Source organism: Melanostigma gelatinosum (assembly GCF_949748355.1).
Source record: "Melanostigma gelatinosum genome assembly, chromosome: 20".
NCBI classification, from domain to species: Eukaryota; Metazoa; Chordata; class Actinopteri; order Perciformes; family Zoarcidae; genus Melanostigma; species Melanostigma gelatinosum.
This window is the reverse complement of record NC_136653.1, coordinates 14,546,979-14,574,668: the sequence shown is the minus strand read 5'-3', so window position 1 is coordinate 14,574,668 and position 27,690 is coordinate 14,546,979. Positions and strand designations below refer to the sequence as shown.

General features: G+C 44.1%; 1 protein-coding gene across 1 annotated transcript in view; it reads left to right on the top strand.

Annotated features, from left to right (window-relative positions):
* Positions 1–17,340: 17,340 nt before the first annotated feature.
* The window catches only part of LOC306794331 (uncharacterized protein), a gene marked incomplete at its 3' end in the record, with an annotated part of 28,797 nt that continues 18,447 nt past the window's right edge, over positions 17,341–27,690 (top strand). Inside the window, exons 1-3 of the mRNA XM_079292364.1 lie at positions 17,341–17,955; positions 18,071–18,170; positions 21,320–23,427. Of these exons, the coding sequence (XP_079148490.1) occupies positions 21,331–23,427 (2,097 nt within the window). The 5' untranslated portion in view covers positions 17,341–17,955; positions 18,071–18,170; positions 21,320–21,330. The remainder of the gene's footprint in view (positions 17,956–18,070; positions 18,171–21,319; positions 23,428–27,690) is intronic.

Sequence of the window (27,690 nt, the reverse complement as noted above, 5' to 3'; positions counted from 1 at the left end):
ATGATTTGGCAAATATCGTCCAGGGCTGTGTCGAAAAAGGTCACGATCAGGGTGTCGTTACATTTTAATAGAAACCTTTGAAGACCGCTTACAGCTGATTAAAGTTCGGGGAGGCAGGTGAACCCGCCCACAACTTGACTTTTATTATCTCTGTTACACAAAATACCTTTTACCGATTATTATATTTATCACTTGCACTGATTTTTAAAAATAAAACAATGTCTTGTGATGATATCGTCATCAAACATTCCCATGTACCCGACTAGCTGGGCAGCCACCCACATACACATATCTGGGGGATATGATGCTCCTAACACGGAGGCTACACATTTGCCACCCAGTCGCCAGATCACTGGGAGCTGGACTGTGGCCGCTGCACCTCCAGGGACAATACGCAGCACGTCGTAAAGCTCTGGGAAGCAGAGAGCTGAGCGTTGTCCTCGCTTCACACGCTCTCCCAGGGTAGACAGAGACAGGCCATCACTCCTAGCAACTAGGGCATCTTATCCTCGGCTCAGCCTCTCTGGCTGGACGTTGGCTCATCTGGTTTTGCATCACGGGAGCGGAAACATTGGGAGGGGTCTTGTCCTCAAATCGCACTGGCTGAAGGTAACACAGGGACAGAGAGAAAACATTGTCTCTAGCTTTGATACAGCTTGGAGCTGCTTAACAGCTGCTGTCACTTCCTTTTAACAAATCCCCTAATTCTGGTCACACTCGCACAACAAATGATTTCATTGTTGCCTCCTTTGGTTCTGTATTTGTATGAAATCAAATTCAGCCAGTGTTGCATGCGGTTTGGCTCTGATTTACCAGAGACTTGATGCCTATAATCCTTAATTTAACCCCACGACCCCTTTCATCACGATGTGAAACATGCTACACTGCTCCCCGGGCTCATCAATAAATCTGACTTTCGCTTCAGAGTTTCAAGACGCGTCTGAGACAGAAATGAATTCCCAACTAAAATGGAACCATTTGTGCCTCCACCAGAAATCAATTCATTTTCAGCTTTCAGCGGAAAAGCCGAAAAAGAAATCTTAACATCTCATCTCTGCTGCTTTTCCACGGAGAGCGTCAGCATTGTCTAGAGACGGTGCAGAGATCTTCCACCAAGGCTTATTAATTCACTACTCTCATCTCCCCGTGCTGGCTATCATTACAGCCCTATATATAGAGTCGCGCCGGGAATAGTGAGGGGATGCACACACACACATTAACATTCATGACTTTAGGCTCTGCTCATGAACCGTGTGTGCTTGCAGACACACTCACACATGCAACTGTGAAAAAAAAGGAACCAACTGTGCCTGCACGGCATGAAATAAACACTCCTTTGTTTACAAACAAAAGCTAGACTGGTTTCCTTTTCCATATCTGAGCATCAAGTTGATGTTGCATCTCTGGTTTCACTATTGACTGTGCGTCAGGTTGGACTGCAGGCGAGACAGCAGAGTCTAATCCGGGATCTTCGGCAGGTTGGTCGAGCGCAAGCTCCGACTGAGTCTGCTAATGAACAATCATCAGTGCCTCCCCCGGTGGCTGTTGTAAAGGACCAGCACACGGCTGAATTGTGAAAGCAGGATTACATCGTGCTGGCCCTTCCTCTGTAATTCTATCCTGATCTCAGCAGGAGTCTACACAGCCCATTACATTTTCCACATTGTGTTAATCAGGGTCGAATGTCCAACATCGCAACCGCACGCTCTGGGTTTTGTGCACAGGTCTGAGCACATCTCGACGAACAGAATCCTGCAGGATGCATTTTGGAGGGGAGGGCCATGGTGCTGAGGCTACTTAAAGTCCTTCCTCCCCTGCAGCACCCCCAGCTGCCCCTCCTCAGGCCCCATCCTGTGTGGCTCAGTAGTGGGGTAGCAGATGGCGCTCAGGAGGGGGAGAGCATGCACACATACTCCTGTCCCCCTGCATGAGCCTGTGGGGTGTTTGCAGCATGACGGGGGGCGATCCAGTGGGCTTCCACCCTCTCTCTCTCTCTCTCTCTCTCTCTCTCTCTCTCTCTCTACACACCCCTCCCTCCCTCCACACACACACACACACAAAGGGCTACAAGGATGGGTCGATTCCCAGCTATCGCCCCCCCCCCCCCCCCCCATCGAGGAACCATTAAGTGTCTTGTGCATGCATGTCGTTCGCACGTTACATTAACTGACAGCAGGATGAATGATTTATTCGGGGGGCTTTTCAATTGTCAGAGATGGATGGCATCAATAGGGGTTTTGTCCTTGCTGATGAATCAGGCGATTTGCCACTTTCAACAAATCTATCGTCCTGCTGCTGTACAAGCATCCTCACAAACGACTCCAGGGACCTCGTGTGTTTAGAAGCTGCACTAAAAATTAAGGAGAAAGAGGTGAGAAGAGGGGAAATTGTTAAGCAGGCAGAGACGAGAAGCATATTGCAGTGTAGCCCTGCGCTGCTCCCCTTCAGTCTCTTTGATATCTTTATGCAAATATGAGCTGATTTGGGAGTATGGAGAGGATTAATAGCTCTCTCTGTGGACTCGGTGTAACACAGTAGAAGAGGATTGTGGGTCAGGGTGTTGAGAGCCCTGGGCACAGAAGGGCATCAGCTGCCAGTCTCCAGGTATGAAGGCACGGGGAAAGCTGTGAGAAGTCCAACACCTGGACACAAACCATTCATTGTATGTGTATTTATGTTGACTTAACCAATTCAAATTCATGTCTCCATTAATAATTTATTTATTCTCTTATCTTATATATCCGTGTGTCCCCGTCTGGAATTAGCTGATTAATTAGCCCGGTAGCGTTATATGCATTTGAATAAGCACCCATTTAGATTATTGAGCCATGGGAATACTAAAATAACACACAATGGTAAACAATTAACGAGGCGATAAAGCACCAATTAATCAAAATTGAATGAAGGAGGGTGAAAATGGCATATCACTTGAGGAGCAAAATGATTTGATGGTTGCAGGTTTTGATTGAATCTGCATCATTCCACAGCGAGCCCGCCGCATATTAGACAGTGGGGTATTGCAGTGGGGAATGAGTGCTGTGAAATAGGCACAATGGGCTGAGCTTGTGTTTTCCTGGAGGCATACTGCATGCTCTCGTGTCAGCCTCGCTCACTGCTGGCAATGACCAAATCCATCATGACATGTGGACAACAAAGAGCTACAAGAATGCCTGCCTTCAGTGCGCACACACACACACACACACACACACTGCATCTTAGAAGGCAGCGTGCAGTGCACTATCTCCACAGAACACAAGCCTATCCCCATGCACAGGGAGCATTACATGTCACAGAACACAGTGAAATCTTTAAGCACCGTAACCAAACGGAAAAAAATTAAATAATTTGTCAAATAGCTCCACTCAACGTGAAACACAGAAGAGCGGTTGATGGAGCCCGAGCGGAACTAGTCAGAGCAGGGAATTTTCCAGATAAAGCTTTCTGGTAGAAAATTGGGAGAGTCCAGTCATCAGTATGTTGCAGGCAATTCTTTAAATTAGCACGAGATTAGGGAGTGCATGGTGATTAAGCTCATTTGAAGTATTGCGGATCCGTCTGGGCATTGGCAAGATCCACACTTAATTAATCTGGTAATGGATGAGGAAAAATAAGCACTCTTACGCACATATCAGCATTTTGCTGACCAGGAGGAAGTAGAGGAGATGGGGGGAGGAGGGAGGAGGAGGAGGGAGGAAGGGGGGGGGGGGCTTTCTAAAGCCAGACACAGAGTGTGAAATGGAGCACGTTGCCTCCAGAGAAATTATCACTGAGTGTAGCCTGATGAATGCACTATTGTCTCTATGTTATCATGGAAAAAAGGAGATTGCATGATTTTTTTTGATTTTTTTATCCCTCCCTTGCCCTTGTCTGGAAGTTTCCCCCGGAAACAAGAGATGTGAGAGGATGTCAGATCATTTGTCTGAGATAGCAGTACGGGTATAATTATAATTTTTTCCGACTCTTTGTCCTGTTCATGACCCGAGTTAGATGGACTCAGTGACGGACCCACGCATGACGGACACAAACTCAATTGCTCATTTAACTCGTTTCCACCAGTTTGATGCAGCGAGACTTTGGTGACAAATGTCTGTACTCGCAAGTATATGCACCACAGTCGACAGCAACAAAAGTAACATTTAGTCACAAGGTCCCTGAACCAAGCTGTTGCTTGATAAATAATTGAACCCTGGGAAAAGAGCCCTGGAAGAGGTTGAGAGGGGCTGAGCTACACAGGAGCCACGGCGTTCTCGCTTGGTGGTCGGGAGTCTGCCAGCAGTCAGGCTTCTCCCCCAGGACTGTCCCAAGAGTGGACTTATTCGCCGAGTTAGGCTTACGCCCCTTTAACATTTAACAACTGCTGGCTGGATCTTCAGCTGAATACTTAATCCAAGTCGACACTGAGGGATTTCACAAAGATTATCGGGATGATGAGACAAAAGACTGTCCCTTCCAGTTGGACATTCCGCCCAATATTTAAAACAAATGTATTATCTATTTGAATGACAACATGTTGTTTCACAACTGTAGTGGATACCCAAGAAACATGAATTGTAGACATGTTTTTTTTTTGGTATAATAAGCAGTAAATGAGAGATCTTCTGAAAGCCTCTACTAAAAAGCCTAATAATCACATATGGGGAGGTCAGTGGACCATCTGTTGACTGATTGTTATCTTGGACAGCTCTCACCACACCTGAACATCAGCATGCTGAAGGCATCCCCCGCCTCCACTAATGCAAAATAAATCCACTCCAAAAACAGAGAAAATAGGACGCTCATGAAGAGGAAATGCTTGTTGGAATATCAAAGAACATTTCGTGTTAAATATGGGATATCTGGACAAATCAGCTGCTTGCAGCACTCAAAGGTGTCACTGTTGTGTGTGGCAGCATTTTTAATACATGGTGTCATTCCTCAGTTCAGTATACATTAAGACATGTCGCTGTCTATTTACCATCTCTGACATCCCCAACGGACATGCAGCGCTTGTCGGCTTTGCCCCGAACCAACTTCACGGCATGAAAAACAGATAATTCCTAGCGTGGCCTACTTATTTCCCCCTGCCTTTCCTTGTGTGTGTAATAAGTAGTGATGGCATGTCCTCTTAAGGGAATGTAACTCTGAATGTGAGGAGGCCCTGCAGAGGAAGGGTCAGTGTGAGGGGGCTCTCATCACTAAAGCTAAGAATCCTGCAGCCAAAAACAAAATCAGGGTGAGGTGACATGTCATACTGTTTATAACAAAGATAGTTATGCCTTCAATATCTCTAGTTGTGTGCTTTTATGTTATCATCATGTGGGTATTTCCAAAAAATATGCAAAAATAATTTATATAATCACAAAAGTTAGCCATACCACGAACCACATGGGCTTATTGTCAACTAGGTCAAGGACATTTCGTCGTTCTCAGACAGGATACAGCACATGTTAAAGTGACACTATGTCATGTGACACTATGTAATGTTTGAAAGAAGAAGTAAAGGTGCTAAATTAAAAGATTCCATAATCAGAGCAGAGGGATTGCCTCCCCACGGCTCTCAACATGGCGACGGCTGAGCGGCGGCTCTTTGCTAACGTTGCTAACAGCGCAGGCAACGGCAAAAACCCCGACAGAGACGCGGTTAGCAGCTGTGTACCTGCAGTATGAGCGGCGTGTAGAGCGACAGCCATGAGCTAGCCAGGGGGGCACGCTCACATGCAATCACAGGTACACGTGGCCGGCCCGCTTATGTAAACAAAGCACAAAGAAGCACAGATTACAACACACACAGAGGGAGAGCAACTTCCCTGCTCAGGTGGGTCATTACGCAACTATATCTTCACGTAGAAAATGTTGTTTGCCGCTGCATTATTGCTCTGAATATCGAACGTTACTGAGAAAGATTGGTGACATTGAGTTATCCACACTACGTTTTCATTTTTACAATTATCCCACAATTGTGGCCACAGTGGCTGCTGTGCATCAAAAGCTAGAGTCTCACTTTAAAGTGAGACACAGTAATATCAAACCAAAAGTTTGCTAACATTAGCCACCATAAGACACCAGTCATACCACACAAAGTTAGGCTTTACCAGTAAAACCTTTGAGGGCATTGAATAGAAGTGATTTCGTTTTTTATTGCTTCTAAATTCAAAGGAATATGTATATTCATCTTTCAAAAGGGACTTTAAAGGGACAGTGAAAGGGAGCAGTCATCGTAAGTGTGAGCTACTTTATGAGTCACCTCAGTAAACGGCCTGAGCTAAGTTAATCAAATGGATCTGGATAGTCCGACAGACAGGATTAGGTCCAGTGACCCACACTGGCTGAGCCACTTACATAAACGCACCAAAACAAATCTGTTGTGTAAAACAAGTGCACATCCTGTAACCTCACTGCAGTGACGGTCACGTTTCTGTTATCGTGAGCATGTGAGCTGTCTCCTTCGTGCCGTATGACCCTGAATTTATAAGCAGGTTTTTTGATCTCGCTAAGGAGATGCATGTCTCAACGGTCGCATTCAGCAGCTCTGGATGGCATCCCTCTCCTGCTGGGATCGAGGCATCTTAATTCAGGATGTGGAACTCAGTCAGCAGGTGAATGCTGGTCTAATCAGCCAGACATATGTCCTCCTATCCCCTGGCTGATTAAGGTTTCCTCTCTCCCCCTCACTGATTGCTGTATGGTTTGATAAATCATATCCCCGGTGAAAATGCTAATGATATGGTAATGCGGGTTCCAAACTGCTGTCCGGCCATGATAAAGGCTTCCAGCTCATCTGACCCTCGTACTAAATTCCTGCCCACGGTGGAGAAAAGAAAACAGAAGTCACTGTCAATTCTGAGTAAACCTAATCTCTCCCTCTAGTTCTGTTTTACTGAAGTCTGTTGCCCTTGACCTCCCACATGACCCATCTGTGTAGCCGGGTTAGTCACAGGAACTCCATGCGGCTCCCTCAATCCCCCTCAATCTCTTTGTGGGTCACAAGAAGCACTTTTACTCTGCCAGACGGCAGCAAGAGGAGCTGCAGTTACCAGATCTCGGTCAAATCACAGCGGCCTGCTACTAATAATCCTCACACACACGTAACCCGTTTTAAAATACGTCTCCTACGTTACAAATCTATTTCCCCTGCTGCGGAGCCAGGCATTGAATTTAGGTCATGGCCGTTTACCTTGTATATCATGTGATTTTTATATCGCAGCAAGCGAATAAACTACAGCGGTACCTGAATGCATCTAAAGCCGCAGTGAAGCCAGCCACCGTGCAGGAAGAGTTCATCCCGTTTTCGGCGGCTGATGAACATCTGTTCAGCATTAGCGGTTACTGCTTTGTGGTCGGTGGTCCTGTGGGTGCGGAGCAGGGCTCAGTGTGAATCCTCAGGTGCGCCATGCTTCTGTTCAGAGATGTAAAAACAAAACAGGGAGGAAAAAGAAATAAGATTTCCATGGTTGCCTCGTGTAAAATCCAAAAAATGTGAATGAAACAGGGTTTTGAGCATTTAAATGCAGGCACTTTATATTTGCATCATCACCAAATGTTAAGAAAAGTAACAAGTATTGAAATTCCATGTGAGTCAGAGCGTTTTAATCAACTAACACCATGCTTACATATTCCAATACAACATGATGAGATTACATCGTTCCAATCAATCACCACTGAAACTACAGATAGAGTGCATGGCATTGTGGCTTCCTCCTTAAAATCACCTTGATAACCTAATTTAGGCCGAGCACTAAAGTCACATTTACATTAGCTGATTAGCACCAGCTGTTTCATTCATGCTTAACAATCACTGGGTCATTCATCTGCTGTTTTGGGTATCAGCTGACTGGAAACGTCTAATCATATTCATGCACGTGTAACAGCGTACGCCTCTCATTATCACTGTGCTCATGCTAGCTGCTTGTTTGTTGTTGTTTATGTTTATGCGTGTGTTAACGGGGAAGAGTTCCTCCAGAATCCTCGTTGCCGCTCAGATTCTTAGAGAGCTGAGCGAATCCTTTTCCATCAGCTTCTAAATTGAACTGTTTGCTATAAATTGTCAATTTTTGTCTCGAACTAAAATGCAATTTGTGTTGTTCTTTTGTTTTGCTTCTCTTTTCATCAACCTGGTGGTGGTTTCTGTCACCCAACAACGATGAGTTATGAGTCATTGTTTCTACATTTGAGGTTTTCTGGTGGATTGGAGGCATTTGACTGAGTGCCTGAAAGCAGAGGCAGTCACCATAACATCTAAATAAATAAATGTGATATCATTTTAATTTCTCTTTTGCCTGCGTTTCCACAAAGTTCTTTTTTTTGTTTTGATCTCAAATTAAAAATGTGCATGAAAACAGGTGAGTAGCTATTTGCTGTAACACGGCAAACATACATGAATAATCACACAAATATATAATGAATAAAAATGTTATTTTTGTTGATTGAAAGTTGATTCTTGACATTGTGGTGAGATGGTTTTTGTCGACTGCTGCTTCAAAGGTCGAAAATAAACTTTCAATCACAAATCTTTGTTGTCAGAGGATTTCGTGTGTGTGTGTGTGTGTGTGTGTGTGTGTGCGTGCACATTCCTGTGTGTGTTTGTGTGATTCACACATTCCACAGGCTTAAGGAGAGGCCGTGATGAGCATATTTCTCCAATCGTGTGGCACCTTAGTGTTTACATACCAGACATGCTCGGGGGAGACGGAGTGACTGTCTGTACATCACAGCGTGCCTCTAGCACATGACAATTTATCAACAAGTTCCCAGATAAACAGAGGCTGAGGCTCCGGATTCGGACATGGTTGTAAATTAAATATCTTTCAAAATGATGAATTGATTGATGAAAACAAATGCATCAAATCTAATAGAAGCCTGTCCCTAATCAAATAATAAGCTTAACAAACTAGCCTCTTTCACACATGATAGGGGTTATTTAAAAGGAGGAATGGCCCCCAGAGGAGAAGGGCGACCTTTCCTCCGGAGCCTGACCCCTGACCTGCATCTCTGTGATCAGCTAATTGGGTGAGAGCGAGTTAGAGGAGCAAAAGCTCTCTCAGAGGAGCCGAGCGGCTGGGACCATAAGCCTGCTGAGGAAAGAGCTGGTGTGTGGGGGGGGAAATAAGTCATATTAGGAACACCAGTCATTACAGACACATAAAGTGAAGGAACAGACATGAGAACACCCCAGGCAGGTGTGGTGCCACAGACTGCACATGATGAGTCAATAAAACACACAGCCGATAGAGTTTTAAACAGGGCAGTCATCAGTATTCAGACAGTCTGTGCAGATTTATGAACCACAGGATTGCAATATCTTTCACAAGCAGTTATCTTATGAATAATACACGCAGACATATTTGATGAGCCCATCTACAGGCGACCATAAACCTATTTTACTTGCGACTCTTGGGCCGATCTGTAGTGCCTGCTCTTCGTAAAAATGATATCTTCACTTCATTGAGGTAACGGCACCATTTGGGTAATGGCACACTAATATTTTACATGAGCTCAGGGAGACCTAATTTACTGCGGCGATGCTGGGAGAAATCTTACGCAATCAAAGCATTGTTCCACCTCCCACGGTGTTACTTGGAAGACGATTATGAAATAAGCCACAGCCCTTGATGTAGACACAACTTTTAAGTACAGTGTGAAGGAGAATCACACAAATATCCCCGAAACAATTTCAGTGCTTCTCTTATTTCTATAAATCTATGACTAGTGCCTGACTCAATTTCTGCTCTGTACCGAAGTCTTGTGTTCAAGGCTGTTTCATAAAATTAAAATTAAAAGATAGAAATACGATTCAAGTCGATTTCAAGTAAGAGTAACCATTACTCTGTGGGTGGTTACATTGTTGAATGGCATGTCATGCTGACACTATGTCTTTTAAACAAGTACGTCATCGAAACATAGACTGTATATAAGAAGTGGATATCACCTGTCAATCATAAGGTAGCTACACCCTGAAGCCTACCCTGCGTTATCGTCTGTTTTACTCTAAATGGGACCAAAATTTACCAAATGAACATCATGCTTGCGGTTGAGACTGAAGTTATGTCCACAATGTTTACTGAGGTAATAAATCAAATGAGCAGGGTAATTTTCTCATAGACTTCTATACAAACTTTTTTTTTCCAACCAGAGGAGTCGCCCCCTTATGGTCATTAGAGAGAATGCTAGTTTAAGGCACTTCTATGTTGGCTTCATCCGGAGGTTGCCGCGTGCACAGAAATGGCTTGAAAGCTTGGTAAAAAAAACTGACTTAAAACATTATTGGTTCAAATGTAGTTTTAGTAGTTCATATTATACTCTTTGTACAGTACCAATTCCAATTCTTTAGTTTGTAATAGTAACCCTGTGACATATTTGATGTGAGTAAGAGTGAAAGTCTGTTTTCAAAGGAAAAACAGTCCGTCTTCTCTTCTGTTGCGTCACATTCAGCAACATGCAAATGTGCCAGATCTGTCTTTTTTGCTTTCATCAGCAAACACAGCAGTTTGAGAGTAGAGGGTCCTTGACAGAAACACACACACACACACACACACACACACACACACACGCACACAAACTGGCGAAAAAGGCTCAGAATCCCTTGTGAGTAAAACAACGAGTAGGCAGTTACAGGGCTGATTTTGGCACTCATTAACTATACGATCATGATCTGAGTGTACATAGTGTAGCGCAGTGTGCAAGTGTGTCGCTGCAGGTGAAAGAGTGTGTGGGTGGGTGTGTGTGTGCTTTGTACGTCACACCCAGCTGCAGCTTGATACAACCGGTACACGAAGCTCTGACCTCTGATCTCCAGCCACGTAACAATCCGCCTGACCTGGTCTGCCTCAGGGTGGCGCACGCACGCGCACGCACACACGCACGCATGCACATACGCACGCACAGTGTATTTGTCACTGCATGTCTGAGGGGCTGCATTCATGTTTTTTCATGCAATTTACGTTTAAAGAAGTGACTTGTTTTTTTGTTGTATGAAATACATCCAAAATGTATTCATACACTAAGAACACAGAGCGTCCTCGGTCCTCTGTACGAAGTTTAAGGTGTTTCGTTAGTTGCTGACCAGCTCCTATGAAAACATCATGTTTGAAGTCGGTCGTAGGAACGTGTGACTCACCAATAAAACACTCACCAGAAAAAAAGCTAAAAGTTGGTTGGTTGAACAGGTGGAAAAACTCAGTATTTCCATTGACACAAATAGAGACAGTTGCTCATGTATTCACGCATACATACACAATGCATGAATGAATATTTGTGTATTTTGAATCATTATTGGTGCAGACTGAACGATCTAAACATACTCATTGACATGATATTCTCATGTTTCCCAGAGGTTGAAGCCTAATAACTCTGTAGATTCCCTGATTTTTCACGTAGCCCCACCAGCAGGTTCTCTTTTTTTGCAAGATAGCTTTTATAAACAACTCATTTATCGTCTTTTTTCTCTCCCCTCTCAGTTTTTTTTATCTTAACCTCTTCCTTAAATGTATTTTCTATTTCTGCTCTGTTGTGTAAATGTCTTGCTGCTTGATTTGTCTCTGTGCCCCAATATCCTGACATTGTGCACACAACGCTTGAAAATTGCTCCGCAAATAGAACGACTGTCATTATTGTTAACACTACGTGTGCCACATGCTTATGATGAATTTAGCATGTATATATACTGTATGTTGGATAGAGAAATATACACAATATGAAGCACCAAACTACCTGGTACAAAACAGATACAAATCAGCAGGGTTTCTTCTGCATAGAGGAATTGTTGGCGCCCCCCCCCGAAGAGGTTTTAGCCCCCACCAAAGGAAGCCAAAATGATAAGAATTGAGAATAATAACAGCAATTCCTATCCTCTCCAAATGTGTTTAATGGGAATGTTGTTGAACAAGCAGTAAAACCGGCGATATCTTAAACATGCGGTTGGTGCTTGATAAGTGCTGAGCTGCATTGTTTTGACTGGGCATGAATACTCCGCTGTGAAGCTGCCTCTGCCTACTCAAGCATGTAGACCTTTTTGTTTATCAAAAAGTCTGAAATAACAGGAAAATCCATAGATTTCTGTCAGATAAGGTAACACAGCCACATTGCCTTTACTGTACGCCGACCGATCGTGCTTACTGTCGAGCGCAGTCAACCCCCCCAAAGGACCATTCTAGATAATTGGCCATATTCATGCCAGACGAAAAAAGTAATTGCCCCAAGATAAAGTTTACACGACACACAAGAATCTTTTTCGTTTCATGTGAGTGTGCAGAACAGTACATTCAGGCTCACGCAGAACTGATGACAAAAGCAGGGAGGTGGCCAGCTCTTGCTGAGCCCACACATGTGGAGGAGGCATGTGCTGGGGATGACTCACGGCGTAGAGCCAGAAATCATCAAGTCATGAATCCGTCTGCGTTTGGGCGTACAGGAGCACATATGAGTCATGACAGAGAGAGAGAGAGAGAAAGAGAGAGAGAGAGAGAGAGAGAGAGAGAGAGAGAGAGAGAGAGAGAGAGAGAGAGAGAGAGAGAGGACAAGCAGTCTCGGGTCAGGCATACATTAGTTCCACATGGTCAGTAATGGTGACAGTCGGATTGTCAGCGGCTCTAAAGTCAGCCTGAACTTGGAATAAACCCTGAGCTGAGCGGTAGCAGCACCAGGGTGACACAGTTTTACTGTCTTTGCAGTGAACACACATACATCCCACCCTCATATACTCTATTTCTCATCTCGAATATATTCTGAAGATCCTGTAGTTGATGTCAAAGTACAGGCAGAAACACTCGCTCTACTCAGAGTCCGATGACTTTTGATCTAAAACAAAAAAAAGAAAGAAATCCCACTTGATCCGTGTCCTATATTTGCAAGACTTGGAGGCTCCCTGGTCAATCTGTGCCAAGGCTTTTCCCTCCTAGACTAAGCCACTAGCAGTGAGCACAAACCTTGTACAGTCCCCCCCCCCCCCCCCCCAACAATATTTGTCAGCGTATATTCTATCACCATGGTGACTGACACTCGAGCCAGGCGTTATTGTGCAACTCTCCGCTGATAGGGTGAACGGGGAGGCTACTGTAGGTGAGGGAAGGAGCAGCTGAGCCTTTTGTGTATTATCAGAGATTAGAGCCCCTCCACCGTATGGTCCCACCTGGTGCCTTTGTGAGTCAAATGAAGAGTTACTGACTTTTTCTTTTACAAACTGTATTCGCTCAGCTGGAAGTACGCAAAATATATACGTTTGTTTAGATCGACATTTACATTTGCTGTTAGTCATCGTCCTGCGTTCTGTGTGACGAGCTATTGAGGGATTTGTTGTTTTTTTGAGTTGAGGCGATGTTTTGGTTCCGGGAGTTTTCTCCACGCTGTCATGGTAACCAGCAGAGAGGGCAGTTGGCAGGATGGTAGCAAGCGAGGGCGACATGCTGTTTGTTCTGCAGATGCAGCCCTCTGTTCCCGAGAAGTCCCGAGGTGGTGAAAACTGAGTGGTGTGTCCCGAGGGGCTATCACGTTTCAGAGCAAAAACAAGCAGATTGGGCCCTGGCAAACAGACTCGGTCATTGCGAAACCTTTCATTTGGAAAGGGCTCTGTAGCTGGAGGCTTGTTTCTTTTCCCGAGAACCCTTCTGAGAAAAAAATTATTTTTAATCATAATGGTTGAGAAATATGATTCCTGTTTCTAACTTCTGGTATTGTGGGGCGAGAAAAAAAACAACTCAAAGTCTATCTGTCTTTGCACGCCCAAAAACCATGAACAAAATCAACACAAAATGGAATCCAAAGTTCATATTTGAGAATGCTCGACCAGGATAATCAGAGTAAATATTCAGCGGTTGAACGTCTATTGGCGTCCTGTTTTCAGGGTCATCCACAGCACATGCATGCCAGTCATTAAGTCCCAGCCACATCAACAAGCAACAACTAACGCTCCTCTGTCTGTGGAGGATAAAAGGCCACTGTTGCTGGCATTGATATAAAAGGCAACACTTCCTATAAATAGGCTCACCCGAGACCATAGGGATGACATAAGCACCTCAATGTACCACAGTGGTGCAGTTTGTTTCCTTTTTTAACTTCTCTGTTTTTACCCATTACCACATATGGATGATACGCATGTGCTGTCATGCGCCCTTTTCATCCCAATACAAATAGCTTGGTCCTTAATATAGCAAGGTCAGGCCGATGAGTAGTATGTGTGAGGTGTTGTTGTGTTAGTGTCTAACGTGTGACGTCAGTAAATAAAGATGCATTATATACAGCCAATTGAATGCGTTTTTATTACCCCAGCTCAAACTGAAGCACCTGTTTGTATCACTTTGTTTTATTCTCTCTTGATTGCTATAACGAATGCTTTCATCATCTCAAACGCGTCACAGACTTTGTGAATGTGTGCACGATTGCCGTTTCTAACTCGGCTGATAATAGTGAGGGTGTCTGACGGGCTTCATTCATAAAAGGCACACATTTCCTGCAGAGTGTGACTCATGTGCTCTACCAGAGGGAGAGGGAGCGAGACATGCACCCCGTCATCCATCATCCATTGTGAGGGTGTTCGCATCCTGAGTCATAATCTCACTGCGTTGAAGCTCATCCACCGGTCGTGAATCTCTCCGCCTCCTCGCTCTGCCTGCTCGTCACAGGTGTTTGTTTTAAGCAAGTCTCAAGTCGTGGCACTGGAGTCTCAAGTCAAGACCAACAAGTCCCCACTCGAGTCCCAAGTGAGGCACTTGGGAACAAAACAGTTCAAGTCATAATAAAAAGCAAGGTCAACCAAATATACTGCTGTGAACCTTGTTAAAACGGTTCGGCATTAAAGGATCATTTATCTCGAAATGTTCTGAAGTGGAAGTACTTCAGCAAGAAGTGAACGCCAAACAAGCTGTTCTATTTAGTAGTGTCAGTGGCGGATATTAAAAAAGATATAATAAAAAAGATAATTCAATAGTTAGTTAAATGCATTTTAAAAGATCAGTATGCTTTGTAAATAAGCACAAGTGTGCTCTTGAGTGTGCATAGATTCTGTTCTTACCGAATAAATCCTAAATAAGAAAATATTGGTTGATGAAAACTGCGTAAGTGAATTTTAAGAAGAAAGGTCTTCTTAAGAACGGTTGGTGAATGAGGCCCAGAATTATCAAAACAAAAAATAAATGACGGTCAAACATATGAAAATAAGAAACAAGTTGTAATTAACCAGAATACGTAACAAACGCATACAAATAAAGAAATGAAAGAGAAAGAATGAGAGAAGGTGATTTGTCATTATGTGACTTACAAGAAGTCATGTGACTTCCTCACCTCTTGTGGTTTTGTGTTGTCTTTATCTGTGTGAGTATCTTGCGTTCATGTCATGTACTGTCAAAGGTTACCTGACTTTTGATTCATAAACTGGAATTGAATCATGTCCGTCATGGGGTTTCCGACTTAATTACAGTTTATTGAGAGATTTGTTAACTTCTTTACATTTATCTTTACTTGTTCGAATTGACGGACAAAGCCTGTCGGCGGACAAAGTGTGGTACTGTTCTCCAGCTCCAGCCGGAGCATTAAACACGTGTGGGAAGTAAGACTTGTGTCAAAAGGCAGCTTTGAAACATGTCCATGATTCCAGCGATCCAGACTCTCTCTGGATGCATCTAAAAAATTAATTACAGTTCAAATAGTTTCTCTTGTGCACCAAAAATAGCAACAAATGCAAAGTACACGTGTCCCGAGATGACACTGTCAACGCTTCAACAGTAGTCTTTCATTTCTCATAAATGCTCGTAATAAAAAGGGAAACACTTGACTCACTCATGTCCATAGTGCATTATAAACACACTGATGCTAATGGTGTGTTTAATATGCTTACAGCACTCATTCTTTGCTTTAAGTACAGCAAATAATTAAGTTTACAACGTGTTATGCGTTGCTCTTGCAATTAGTGTGAATCGTTTTTTTTCTTACTTTACTTAAAGTAAACAATGACCACTTAAAGTAACTTATAATCACATTATAATGCAAGATAACAGTGATTATCATGCATTAGGAAAACACAATGTATTACAACAATGGGAAGTATAATACAATATGATCCTTGCAAATAAATGTCAGTGCGTGATCATTTATGCTTTATGATTTGTTATAATTATTGTATTGTGTGAATATTTGTGAGTGCTTATAACTTCAATTAGACAGTGCAGGTTCTAATGCATTACAAGTATATTTATAAGGCATTACAGACATCGGCGTCATTGAAAGTGTTATTAAAAACAGCGTCAACTTGAGAATTTTGAGTTGATGAAATGGATTATCAGTGATAATAATGAAGCATGTCTGTAATTTCTTTTAAATAGGTCTTGCCACAGTGCAGCTCTTACAGTAAATGAGCTCGCAATGACAACAACCCAAAAATAACCCAGATGATTAATACCCGAGACATAAATCGACTGTAGATTGCAACTGCCAAAACCCAAGAATTGTGGTAATCTCAACCCGTCATCGCCTCGAGCGAATCAACCACAAAGCCGCTGGACGATGCTTTTTTTTTAGATGACGTCAATGCAGCAGGATTCAGCTCCAAACGGAATCATTCATTTAAAGCAGACAGCGTCACACTGTAGTCCCATGTTGTCTCTCTTTGATCGGCAAACTCCTCAAAATCACCATAACCTATGACCTATGTTACATGGTATTTGAAAGAGGACAAAGAAAAGAGGGACACAATCAAAGTCTGTGTTCACGCGAGTGACCGTCACACGTCCTGTCACCACTCTCCTCTCACACTGAGCCTAAAGGGGGACGCGACCTCTTAACTTAAACCACCTCAAGGCAGAAGCTGCCTTTCTTCTGCAGAGTGCACACATGCCAATACAGCCACAATGGAAGTGTTTCTTCCTTTCAAGACAACTGACAATAATCAGCAAAAAAAATAAAAAAATGCTGACATTGTTAGAGATGTGCAACAAAGCCAACACTGTTGAGATCATAAAGTCTGCCCATGCACAGATTGTTTCCTAACTCGGAACGTCAAAGAACTTTACACTTTCTCATTAACTATTCATAGTTTCGTCCCGTTCCAGCAATTTATGTCTGACAACCAGAAATGAGATTACCGCTGTGATACGTCTAGAAGAGACAAATCAGTGGCTGATCTTTGGCGTACAACATCTAAGTAGGATGCCTGGGATAAACCCCTTTTGTTGAAGCTCCTTCCTCAGAGCATCCAAATGAGCTAAGCACCGTATTCTGCTGATAATAATCTGTGTAAGTCAGATACTTTTGTTGGGTTCCCTGGAGGGAGTGAAATACTGGTGTTGATAAAATTAGCATATATACAGTTTTAATCAGCAATTAGCTCATATACAGCTTAATCAACAGCTAGTTTATATGCAGCTTTAAGTAGCAACTAGCTTATATATACAGTTTAATTAATCACTAGTATATTTGTAGTTTTAATAACCATTATCTTATGCAGCACTATTAACCACTTATACAGTGCTCACAACACAGCAAGGCCAGAGAGAAGCAGGTGAGAGGTTACTTATTTAACTGCGTCACATAAGAACAGGCAGCCATCTTTAGAGAAGATAAGGAAGACACAATAGACAGTGAGATTCAAGCGAGGGCCAACGCCCAGCTGAGCCCGGCTTTCTCCACACACTCTTTCCCAGGTCCTCTCGCCTCAAACTCTCACTCACACTGACGGAAACCAACGCCTATTGGGAGGGGCCAAAGGTGAATGGACATTCACGGCCTCCACCCAGGTGTCATAACGTACAAACGTGCCACGCCTGCATCTTTGACTTTGGCCAATGTGTAGCAAGGGGCGGACCCCATATATTAAGGATGATGCTGATGTGTTTAAGCGTGTCTTATGGTGGACCTCTGAGAGGGAAATCATTAGAGCCCATGCATGTTTAATTGTGTTGGCTGAATAACTTTGTTCGATAAATAAACCTATTGCTTTTGATTTAAACTATACGCCTCTGAGAGCTTCTGTTTCATTCTTAAACCTGCTCTAAAGTGTGAAAAACAGCTACAGCACATTTTTTCACAACAAAGTGGTGACCCCGACGTGATCTGATACGATACAGAGCTTCAGGTTAGAATGTTAACAGGCCTCTCCTTTTGATTCCAGATAACGGCGTAACACTCCCTTCGAGGCTGGGAACCCGATAATTGCCATCGGAGCGAAATTGCAGTCGGGGGGTCTGAGACGCACCGGTGCACATCTCAAGGTATGCAGAGACCTATTTAACTGAATTCTGCAACATTGTATTCATAGAAATATTCTAAAATGTGCTCAGACTGTCCGAACTGTAAGTATTTGCTTAGAAATAGAGTAATTGTAAAGATTAAACACACAGCAACAGAGTTGTTATACAGCCATTTGGGGGTTTGTGAATATGTATGAATGTGCCCATCAGAAAACGTCAAATAACGGCGAGAAATGACGCATTTGTGATAGCGTAGATGTGAGGTGCTGTGAGCCGTGTAACGCATTTGCTCGCAGACACGCGCTCCACGCTGAACACTCAAATTCATGTTGCAAAAGGCGTGATTTCTAACGTACTTATGGGATGTTTTGGGCTACGAAGAAATTGCATAACATGACGGGGATATATGTATATGTCATTGATGTCATTGATAAACTGTATGGAGAAAACTGACTGCGGGATTCCCGTATTAAGAGCATCGAGTCTTCGGACATCAACTCGTGTGTAGCGATTCAGTAAAAAATAGTGTTACTCTGATTAGAGTTTCCTCGACGGAGTTTCTGGACGAGAGCACAGAAGTTGATTATATCGGTGTGTTGTTAATAACGGACGAGATTAATGAAAATGGCCAGAACGTGTACAGGTCCAGAGATGACCTAGGATAAAAAAGCAGTTAAATTGTATTATTTACGTTCTACCCTGATGGAGTAGTGGTTAAAATATCAGTCTTCGACGCGGTAGGTCCGGGATCAGCTCCCGGCTGTAACATTGTTTTTGACAAAAAGCAGCGGCCGTTGTGATGTATTAAAGAAGCAGAGCTCTTTGATATGTGTGTAAGATAGGGACAGAAATTATTATAATCTGACTGATTGTTTGCTGAAAAAGCATTTGTTTTTCATTTGTATCGTGGTCGAGAGATCAGCGGTACACAGTCTGTTTGATGAGATCGAGATAAAAGACAAATTGCTGTTACAATGCGTTTCTGATAAATGTGTGTCTAAAAAAAAAAAAAGAGTCAGTTCATCCGAAGGCCGTGCTTCTGACTGATTTACATTTAAAGAGACAGCCGTGTATGTTCTAATGTGTGTTCATTGTTTCACTGCATTTGTAAAAGTATTACTTACGTGCTAGACCGTATTTGTGAATTGTGCGCATTTCAAATTTGGTTTTAATTGGTGTGTACTGTGTTTGTTTGCTGAGAAGCAGTTGTCATTTGCGCAGGCGTCCAAGAGGTGTCTGTTTGTTTAGTTTGATAAAGTGGATTAGCTGTCACGGAATAGGGAAAGAATCCTTTATAATCTGACTGTTTTTTGGTTGCTAAAAAGCTGTTTGTCATTTGCGTTGTGATCGAACGATCAGTAGCGCTCCAGTCTGTTTGATGAGGTTGAGAAAAAAGCTTGCTGATGGAATGTGATGAGTGTGTAAAAAGAGCTGTACATCTCTTCTACAACTCCGTGTTTGTGACTGATTTATGCTTAAAGAGACGGCAGCGTGTGTTTTGATTATCTAGTAGGAATGCGGGTGACTCCGTGCTTGTGACTGATTTATGCTTAAAGAGACGGCAGCGTGTGTTTTGATTATCTAGTAGGAATGCGGGTGACTCCGTGCTTGTGACTGATTTATGCTTATAGACACGGCAGCGTGTGTTTTGATTATCTAGTATGAATGCGGGTGACTATTTGCTGAGCTGTACGTTTTAACTTTTGTTTATTTGTTTGACTGTGTTTCTAAAGATATTCCTTTACCGCATTGGTGATCTCTGCGCATTTAAAAATGGCAGTGTGTTGCAATTTTGTTTGAATGAAAGTGCATGTTTGAAGCGTACATAACCACGGCTGTGTATGGATTCGATTTCGTTTAAATGAGTGCGATTATTAGGAGCATATATGTAAGCGCTGAGACCTGGTTCAGAGTTTATGCTGTTTCTGAGTTTCTTTGTGCGTTAGAGACAGCCAGCTGAGGCCGTGCTTGGTGTTTGAAAATGTTGGTGTGTTGTTTCAAAGGTTGGTGTCCAGAGTAGGGAAAACACACATTATACACGACTGTTACATTCACACACACACATAAATCACTAGAATATGCTGAGAGACAGCTGAGGGCTAATATAAGTGTCAGTTTTACTGGCATAGTTAAATTTATTGGAAAATTGTGTTCCTTAGGGATCGTTAGCAAAGTGTAATGCGGAAACACAGCAGTCCAGGAATGCTACCAGGAAGAAAAAAAAAAAAAAAAAAAAAGTTTTAAAAGCTAATACACAGCTTCTATTGTTCCAGCCAGACAGTCGCTAAAAGTATGAATATACAAGGTTAACAGCTGCTACAAATCTTCTATTCATTTAGTCAAGACTGGCGGTGGGAATATTAGGGAGGATTTGACTACTCCTGATAAAAAATACAGACGCGGCCTTGATTTGTGTCTACTTACAAAGACAGTTACAAAGACAGTTAGCGGAAGATATTTAAAAAGGTGGGGGCAAGGTTAACACTCTCTCTCTGCCTTATAAAATATTTAGTTACAAGCCATTGCTTGAGTAATTAAAACATAGCATTTCACACCTAGCAGGGGTATATAGGCAGATTTGTAAATAATATATATTCATACACTGTTAAATAATATGCGTAATACTTGTAATGCTTATATGCGGAGTTGTGAGGTCACTGTATGAAGGTTTAAAACGCCGAGAGAAGCACTCCGTCATTCTCTCGTACAACAGAATAAAGATCAGTGACCTCTGCACGGTAATGCTTGCTAAAACCATAAGATTATGGCTGAAAATTGCCACATTAGTATAATGGACGAGCTTTTGTGTCCATTCACACAGAGACTTCGAAATAACTCTATAACTGTACTGTTTTCGTCCTCTTCACCATAAAGTGTTAATAATAAAATAGATCATCATTTCACACACACACATATTACAGAGAAAAGCAGGTTTTAAGACATGCAGCAGTGTGAATGACATTGATTTGAGTTCAACCAGACACCAGGAAACTTGGGAGGAGCGTTGGCTCCCTCTGCTGGTGCTTTTGAAAAAAAAAAACATTTGTCCTGCATGTTGGCTTTTCTGTGGCCTATTCAAGAACTGCAACAGGAACAATGGACAGGAGTTTTTGGCTCCATCGTGTGGACATTTGGGAATACTGATTTCAGACTCTCATTGCATGTTACAGAAACACCCATCATGGCGGAGAAATTCTCCTCTTATCTGAGCATCTTGGAGAATGCTGTCCAGGAACAGAGCAGGATTAATGGACGAAGCAAACTTTGGCCAGTGGAACAACACGCCTACCAACGATTGATAAAAAGATGGAAAGATAAAGCCATTTGGGATGGAGAACGGCTGAATTGTTCCCCTTCAGAAGAGATGGTACAACAGATGAACAGGGAAGTGATGAGACACTGTGAAGAGAAGAAGAACGAATGGCAGGACAGAAATCCAAGATATCTAAACATGGGAAAAAGAACAGCAAGAAACAACGCAGCTGCAGAAAAAGGCGTCTGGCCTTATCTTAAACGGTGCTTCGATTTTGATAACAACAGGATGGGCAGCAAGCTGATTCTCACTGGAATCGAGAAGAGATGGATGGAGCGGGTTGGCAAAGAGCCATGGAACGCAATGGAGCTGGATGCTGAAGCAGCACGTTCACCACTAGAGGCCGCCAAACACAGCGGAGGCATGTTTCCGGCCCTAACACCCTCATCCACTGCCCCTCCCTCATATGCCGACAACCCATTCACCCCTATCGACAATGACAAGCCCAAGCATGAACAAAGCAACCTGTATCCTGACCTGCCACCGCAACACAAAGACATGCATGAACATGAACAAAGCCAACTGCACCCGGATCTCCCACCTCCCCCTCCCGATTATGTGCCCACAAATAACCCTTTCATTCAGGCTCCAGTAAGACCAGTATCAAAGGGGTTCCTGAAAGGCATCTTCGCAGTAGATGAAGGAGAGCTGCAGATACCTGTCTCAGTAGAGGAAAAAGAGAGAAGAAAAAGAGCGAAGCAAGTTGAGAAGACTGTGGGATACCTGATGACTCAACTGAGCGCCCTAGGGCTGCGAAACACACCCGGACCTGAAACTACACCTACACTAATTGTCGACGCACACAATGAGCCACGCTTCGATGCTTTCGAATCGACTGCCCCACTCGAAACTCGGCACAGAGTGAGCAACTCAATCAGAGACCGTTACCAACACAGACAAGAAGACGAAACACAAGAGGATATTCAAATCCTGGAACAACAACTGGAGGAGCTCGAACAGCTGGAAAAAGCCCATGCAGCAACAGGCTATACGCCTTACATGGAGGCTAGTGGATATGCTATACCACAAGCGGACCTGTGGGTTCCTGGTACAGAGGAAGAGAAGGAGCTGATCGAACTAGCTGCACAGCCAGCCAACGAACACAAATGGCCACAAACACATGAAGTACAGAGGCTAACGCTAAATGGAAATTTCACCGGATATGCCACAGCCCCATCAACAACGCGCAGTGGACAACAATATGGGCCTAACTCACGTCAGATGCCACTCAGACCAGCTCCAACAGCTGCAGCCCCTCACCAGATGGCATTTATTCCCTTCTCTTTCATGGACATGTCAACACTGCTGACTGCCCTTCCTTCACTGTCCTCAGGAGCAGAGCCATGGCTAGAAGAGCTAGATAAATATACAAAGTCCCACAAACTGGCACTTGGTGACTACAGAGGCCTGCTGGCCAGAGCATCTGACCCACACACACTGAAAAAGCTTGAAGCCGTAGCAGGAACCACAAACGCGCCTGACCCCACGCCCATAGGCGGTGTCAGGCTGTTACTACATCAGGCCTTAAGAAGAGAGTACCCCACCCCAACAGACCACAGCCAAATGTCAACCTTCATGGCCAAGCCTGGGGAGCCTGCTGCAGATCTCCTAGCTCGCGCTGAGCAAGTATGGAGAACAACATTTAGAGAATCCCCAGATGCATCTCAGACATCAATGGCACTCTGGAGAAGCATGGTGACCAAAGGATTGCCTGCAAAGGTAAGAGAGGCGATTGAAAACACTGTGGCCATCGCCTCCTTCACTCAATCTGCATGGAGAGAACATGTACTGCATCACTATGATAAACACAGAACAGCTGCAGAAGCATCAGATGTGGAGCTCAAGGCACTGCAAGTGGCACTGAGGAAGAGACTGCTGTCTGACCTGGACACGGCCCAAAAGATTGCAAAGGACAAAAAGAAGCAGATGGCTCAACTGGAACCACTAGCAGCACAAGTGGTCCCTGTAATGGTGCAGCAACCATGGCAACAAAACCAAAGAGGAGGACAAAGAGGAGGTGATCAAGGGGGTGGCCAAGGAGGCACTTTCTACTGCTACACCTGTGGAAAACCAGGCCACTACTCACGTAACTGTCACACACGTGACCTGTCACATCAACAAGGCCCAACACGTGGAAGAGGAAGAGGACCCAGAGGAAGAGGAAATTATCAGAGAGGAAGAGGAGGCTTTCAGGATCCACGAAACCAGAATCAAGCTGGACAGCCATACCAGGCGCCACTAGGAGGCACTGAGCAATGGCCGCAAAATGATCCTAGCTCCGGAGAAAATGTCAACCAGGCACTACAAGCTCAGTGGGCGAATAACTATTATCCCTACTAGGACACCCCACAACCACCTGGCACCGGCATCATGAAATTTGGACTAGCAAGTGAGCCAACTCTCACTTGCACAATAAACGGACAGGCACACACATTTTTGGTGGACACAGGGGCAACATATTCCAGCCTCACGTCTCCACAGGTCCTGTCATCTAAATATGTGTCAGTGGTTGGGGTCTCAGGCGCGCCAGAACGCCAGTGGTGCACTAAACCTTTAAATGTCCAAATTGGAAGTCAACAATGGTCACACAGCTTCCTATCAGCGCCAAACTGCCCAGTAAACCTACTGGGCCGCGATCTGATGACTAAATTCGGTCTAACAATATGGCTAAACAACGAAGGGGTCCAAGTCTCACTGGACCCTCCCCCTGCAAGCACACTATCAATGCCTGTGCGAATACTATCTATGCCACAAACGTCCATTAATGTGGAATCATTGGATGAAGAAGTGTACTGGCTGAGATGTCTAGCCACAGGACCAAGCACACCAACAATTCAATTCTGGTTCAACATACACAGAGAACAGATCCAAAGACTGCATCCATATAAAACTCCTCTACCATATGTGCACTGCACTATGAATGTCACGGACGATCCAGACTGCCCATATGCTGAAGATTGGGACATCAATATGGCACACCTAACTCCACAAATAATATGTCATGATGTGTATTGTGGAAAAGAAGGCGTGGCAGCAGCAGTGATATTGGATGATTATCAGACCAAGTGGTATGGTCTCAGCAAAGAATCTGCTCCACACGTCACCCTAGCGGTTGGATTTGGACAAGAGGCCAGAGGACTCGGCCCCATGATTAAAAGAGCACATACTCTGTCATGGACACACACAGATACAGCAGGACTGCTGAAGGCAACAGAAGAAGATATGTGGCGATGGATCATCTCTACCAAAGAACACACACTACCTGAACATTTACCACTGCCACGCCATCATGGTAAACCATGCACTGACCATCCTGCAACTCAAGCTCTATTGGACGGCGTGCCTGCGAAACTATGGACGACTGGCCCTTATGATGTGGGAAAATTGGCAACGGTCAAACCTGTGAAGGTGACGCTGTTGGATCCATTTGCACCTCCTATCTGGCATCCACAGTACAAACTAAAGCCAGAACAAATCGCAGGCATCGCCCCGACCATTGCAGGTCTGTTACAAGCTGGAGTGTTGGTGAAAACTCGATCACCATACAATACAGCGATATTGCCAGTGCAGAAGGCCGGAAACAACACAGGCTGGCGGATGGTACAAGATTTTCGACCAATCAATGATGCCACACAACCGGCGTCATATCCAGTTCCAGATCCACATATTGCCTTAACAAATCTCAGCCCACAGCACTCATATTTCACAGTAATTGACCTCGCTAACGCCTTCTTCAGCATCCCTCTGGACAAAGACTCACAGACACTGTTTGCTTTCACATTCAACGACCAGCAATACACCTACTCTCGCCTGCCACAAGGCTTTCGTTGTTCTCCAGGTTTGTTCAACCATCATCTCAGACTACACTTGTCTGATATAGAGGTGCCGGATGGTGTCGTCCTCATACAATATGTGGATGACCTCCTGATTGCTGCCCCATCTTCTGCCACCTGCCTGGAGGCCACTGAGACTCTGCTGCTGCTGTTAGCCTCAAAAGGCTACAAAGTTAAGAAGACCAAGGTCCAAACATGTAGGAGACAAGTCACATTCCTGGGTCGCACTCTCTCATCTAGCGGCCTGGCTGTAAGCACAGCCCACAGAGACAGCATTCTCCATCATGACAGACCTATCACCGTGGGACATATGCTGTCATTCCTGGGTCTAACAGGCTACTCTCGTAGTCACATTCCAGACTACACTGACCTCACCACCTGTCTCAGAAGCCTGCTCAAGGAACCAGGAACTAGAAACACCTCTGCCCCACTGGTGTGGACACAAGACGCTGAAGACGCGTTCACCAAACTCAAACAGACTTTGTCACATGCCTCGGCTCTTCAAGCTCCAGACTATTTACTCCCTTTTCACCTAGATGTTTCTGAACAAAAAGGAGGGATGGTAAATGCAGTTTTGTATCAGAAAAAAGGGGGAGAAAGAGTGGTACTCATGTATCACTCATCAAAACTGGACCCAGTTGAAGTTGGCCAATCCACCTGTACAAGACACATGGCGGCAATTGCAAAGGCGATCGAGAAAACATCCCACATTGTCATGTGCCACCCTCTGAAAATCCACACACATCATGGTGTGGCTGCATTCCTCCTCAGCAAAGAATTCACGTTCGGAGCTGCAAGAAAATCGAAAATTCAAAGAGAATGCACAAGACCACATATTGTCTATGAAACAGGAGGAATCAATATGGCGTCATCACTACAACAAGGGCAAGGAGATCAACCACACAGCTGTGAAGCAAGAGCAATCATTGAAAACAAACTAAGGCCAGACCTGGGAAATACACCAATCCCAGGAGCAGAAATGTGGTTATACACGGATGGATGTTGCTACAAAGGAGAAGACGGAAACACAGCATCCTATGCTGTGGTGAGACAATTCGAAGACATGGAACACACAATAGTAGCATCAGGTATCCTACCTCAACCAGCATCAGCACAACTGGCAGAAGTCGAAGCGCTCATACAAGCCTTGAAAATAGCAGAAGGAAAATCTGCAAACATCGTCACAGATTCTGCTTACGCACATGGAGCAGCTCACGTTGATGGGCCCATGTGGCGAAGAAGAGGATACACAACATCAATGGACGCACCCATCAAACACAAGAAGGAAATCATGGCACTGGTGGAAGCTATGAAGCTACCAAAAAGAGTGGCAATCATGAAATGCAAAGGACATGATGGCAAGGCAAAGACCAGAATAAGTGTGGGAAACGACAAGGCAGATGAAGCTGCTAAAGAAGTAGGAGGATACAGACCAAAACAGATGGTTCTGAAAATAGCCATACAAGAACCCGAAATCACTGAAGAAACACTGATTGAGATACAGAAGAAGGCTGGACCATACGAATGGTCTGAATGGCAAAGGAAAGGAGCAACAAAAGGAGAAAGTGGACTTTGGAGATCCCATGATGGCAGAGTGGTATCACCAGCAGAATTATGTGTCTCACTGATACCAGAGGCACATGGACCAACGCACGAAGGAAAGAAAGGAACATTACAAAGGGTGGAAGCACTGTGGTGGCACCCACGCATGGAAAGCATGGTGTCCCTCTTCTGCGACGAATGCACCACCTGTGGGGATCACAATGTGAAGAAACCGTACAAGACACCTATGGGCTCTTATCCTGTACCATCAGCCTGCTTCCAAGACATCAGCATAGACTTTACTGACATGGGACATGATAACAGAGTACAAGGAAAAAGATACATTTTGGTAATGGTTGACAGATTCTCAAAGTGGGTAGAGGCAATCCCAACTAAAAAAGAAGACGCACAGACAGTAATAAAGTGGCTGCAAACAGAACTAATACCTCGCTATGGTGTTCCTAGATGCATAAGGTCCGATAATGGTTCACATTTCAGTAATAAGCATTTGCAGGAAGTGGAAGCCAGACTAGGAATCAGACATAGATATGGATCAGTGTATCATCCACAGTCACAAGGACTGGTAGAGAGGGCAAATCAGACGCTAAAATCAAAAAATAGCAAAGACATGTGCGGCATCAAAGCTGACATGGGTTGAAGCCTTACCATTAGCTCTAATGGCAATGAGGAGCGCACAAGGAAATGAGACGCATCTTTCACCACATGAGTTAATGACAGGGAGGCAAATGCCTGGTCCTCCAAGAGACAGTAGTCATATTCCTGCTTTAGATGTGCAGCAAGTTGAAATGAAGGCATATATGACTGCGTTAATCACTCTCACGGAGGCTCTCTC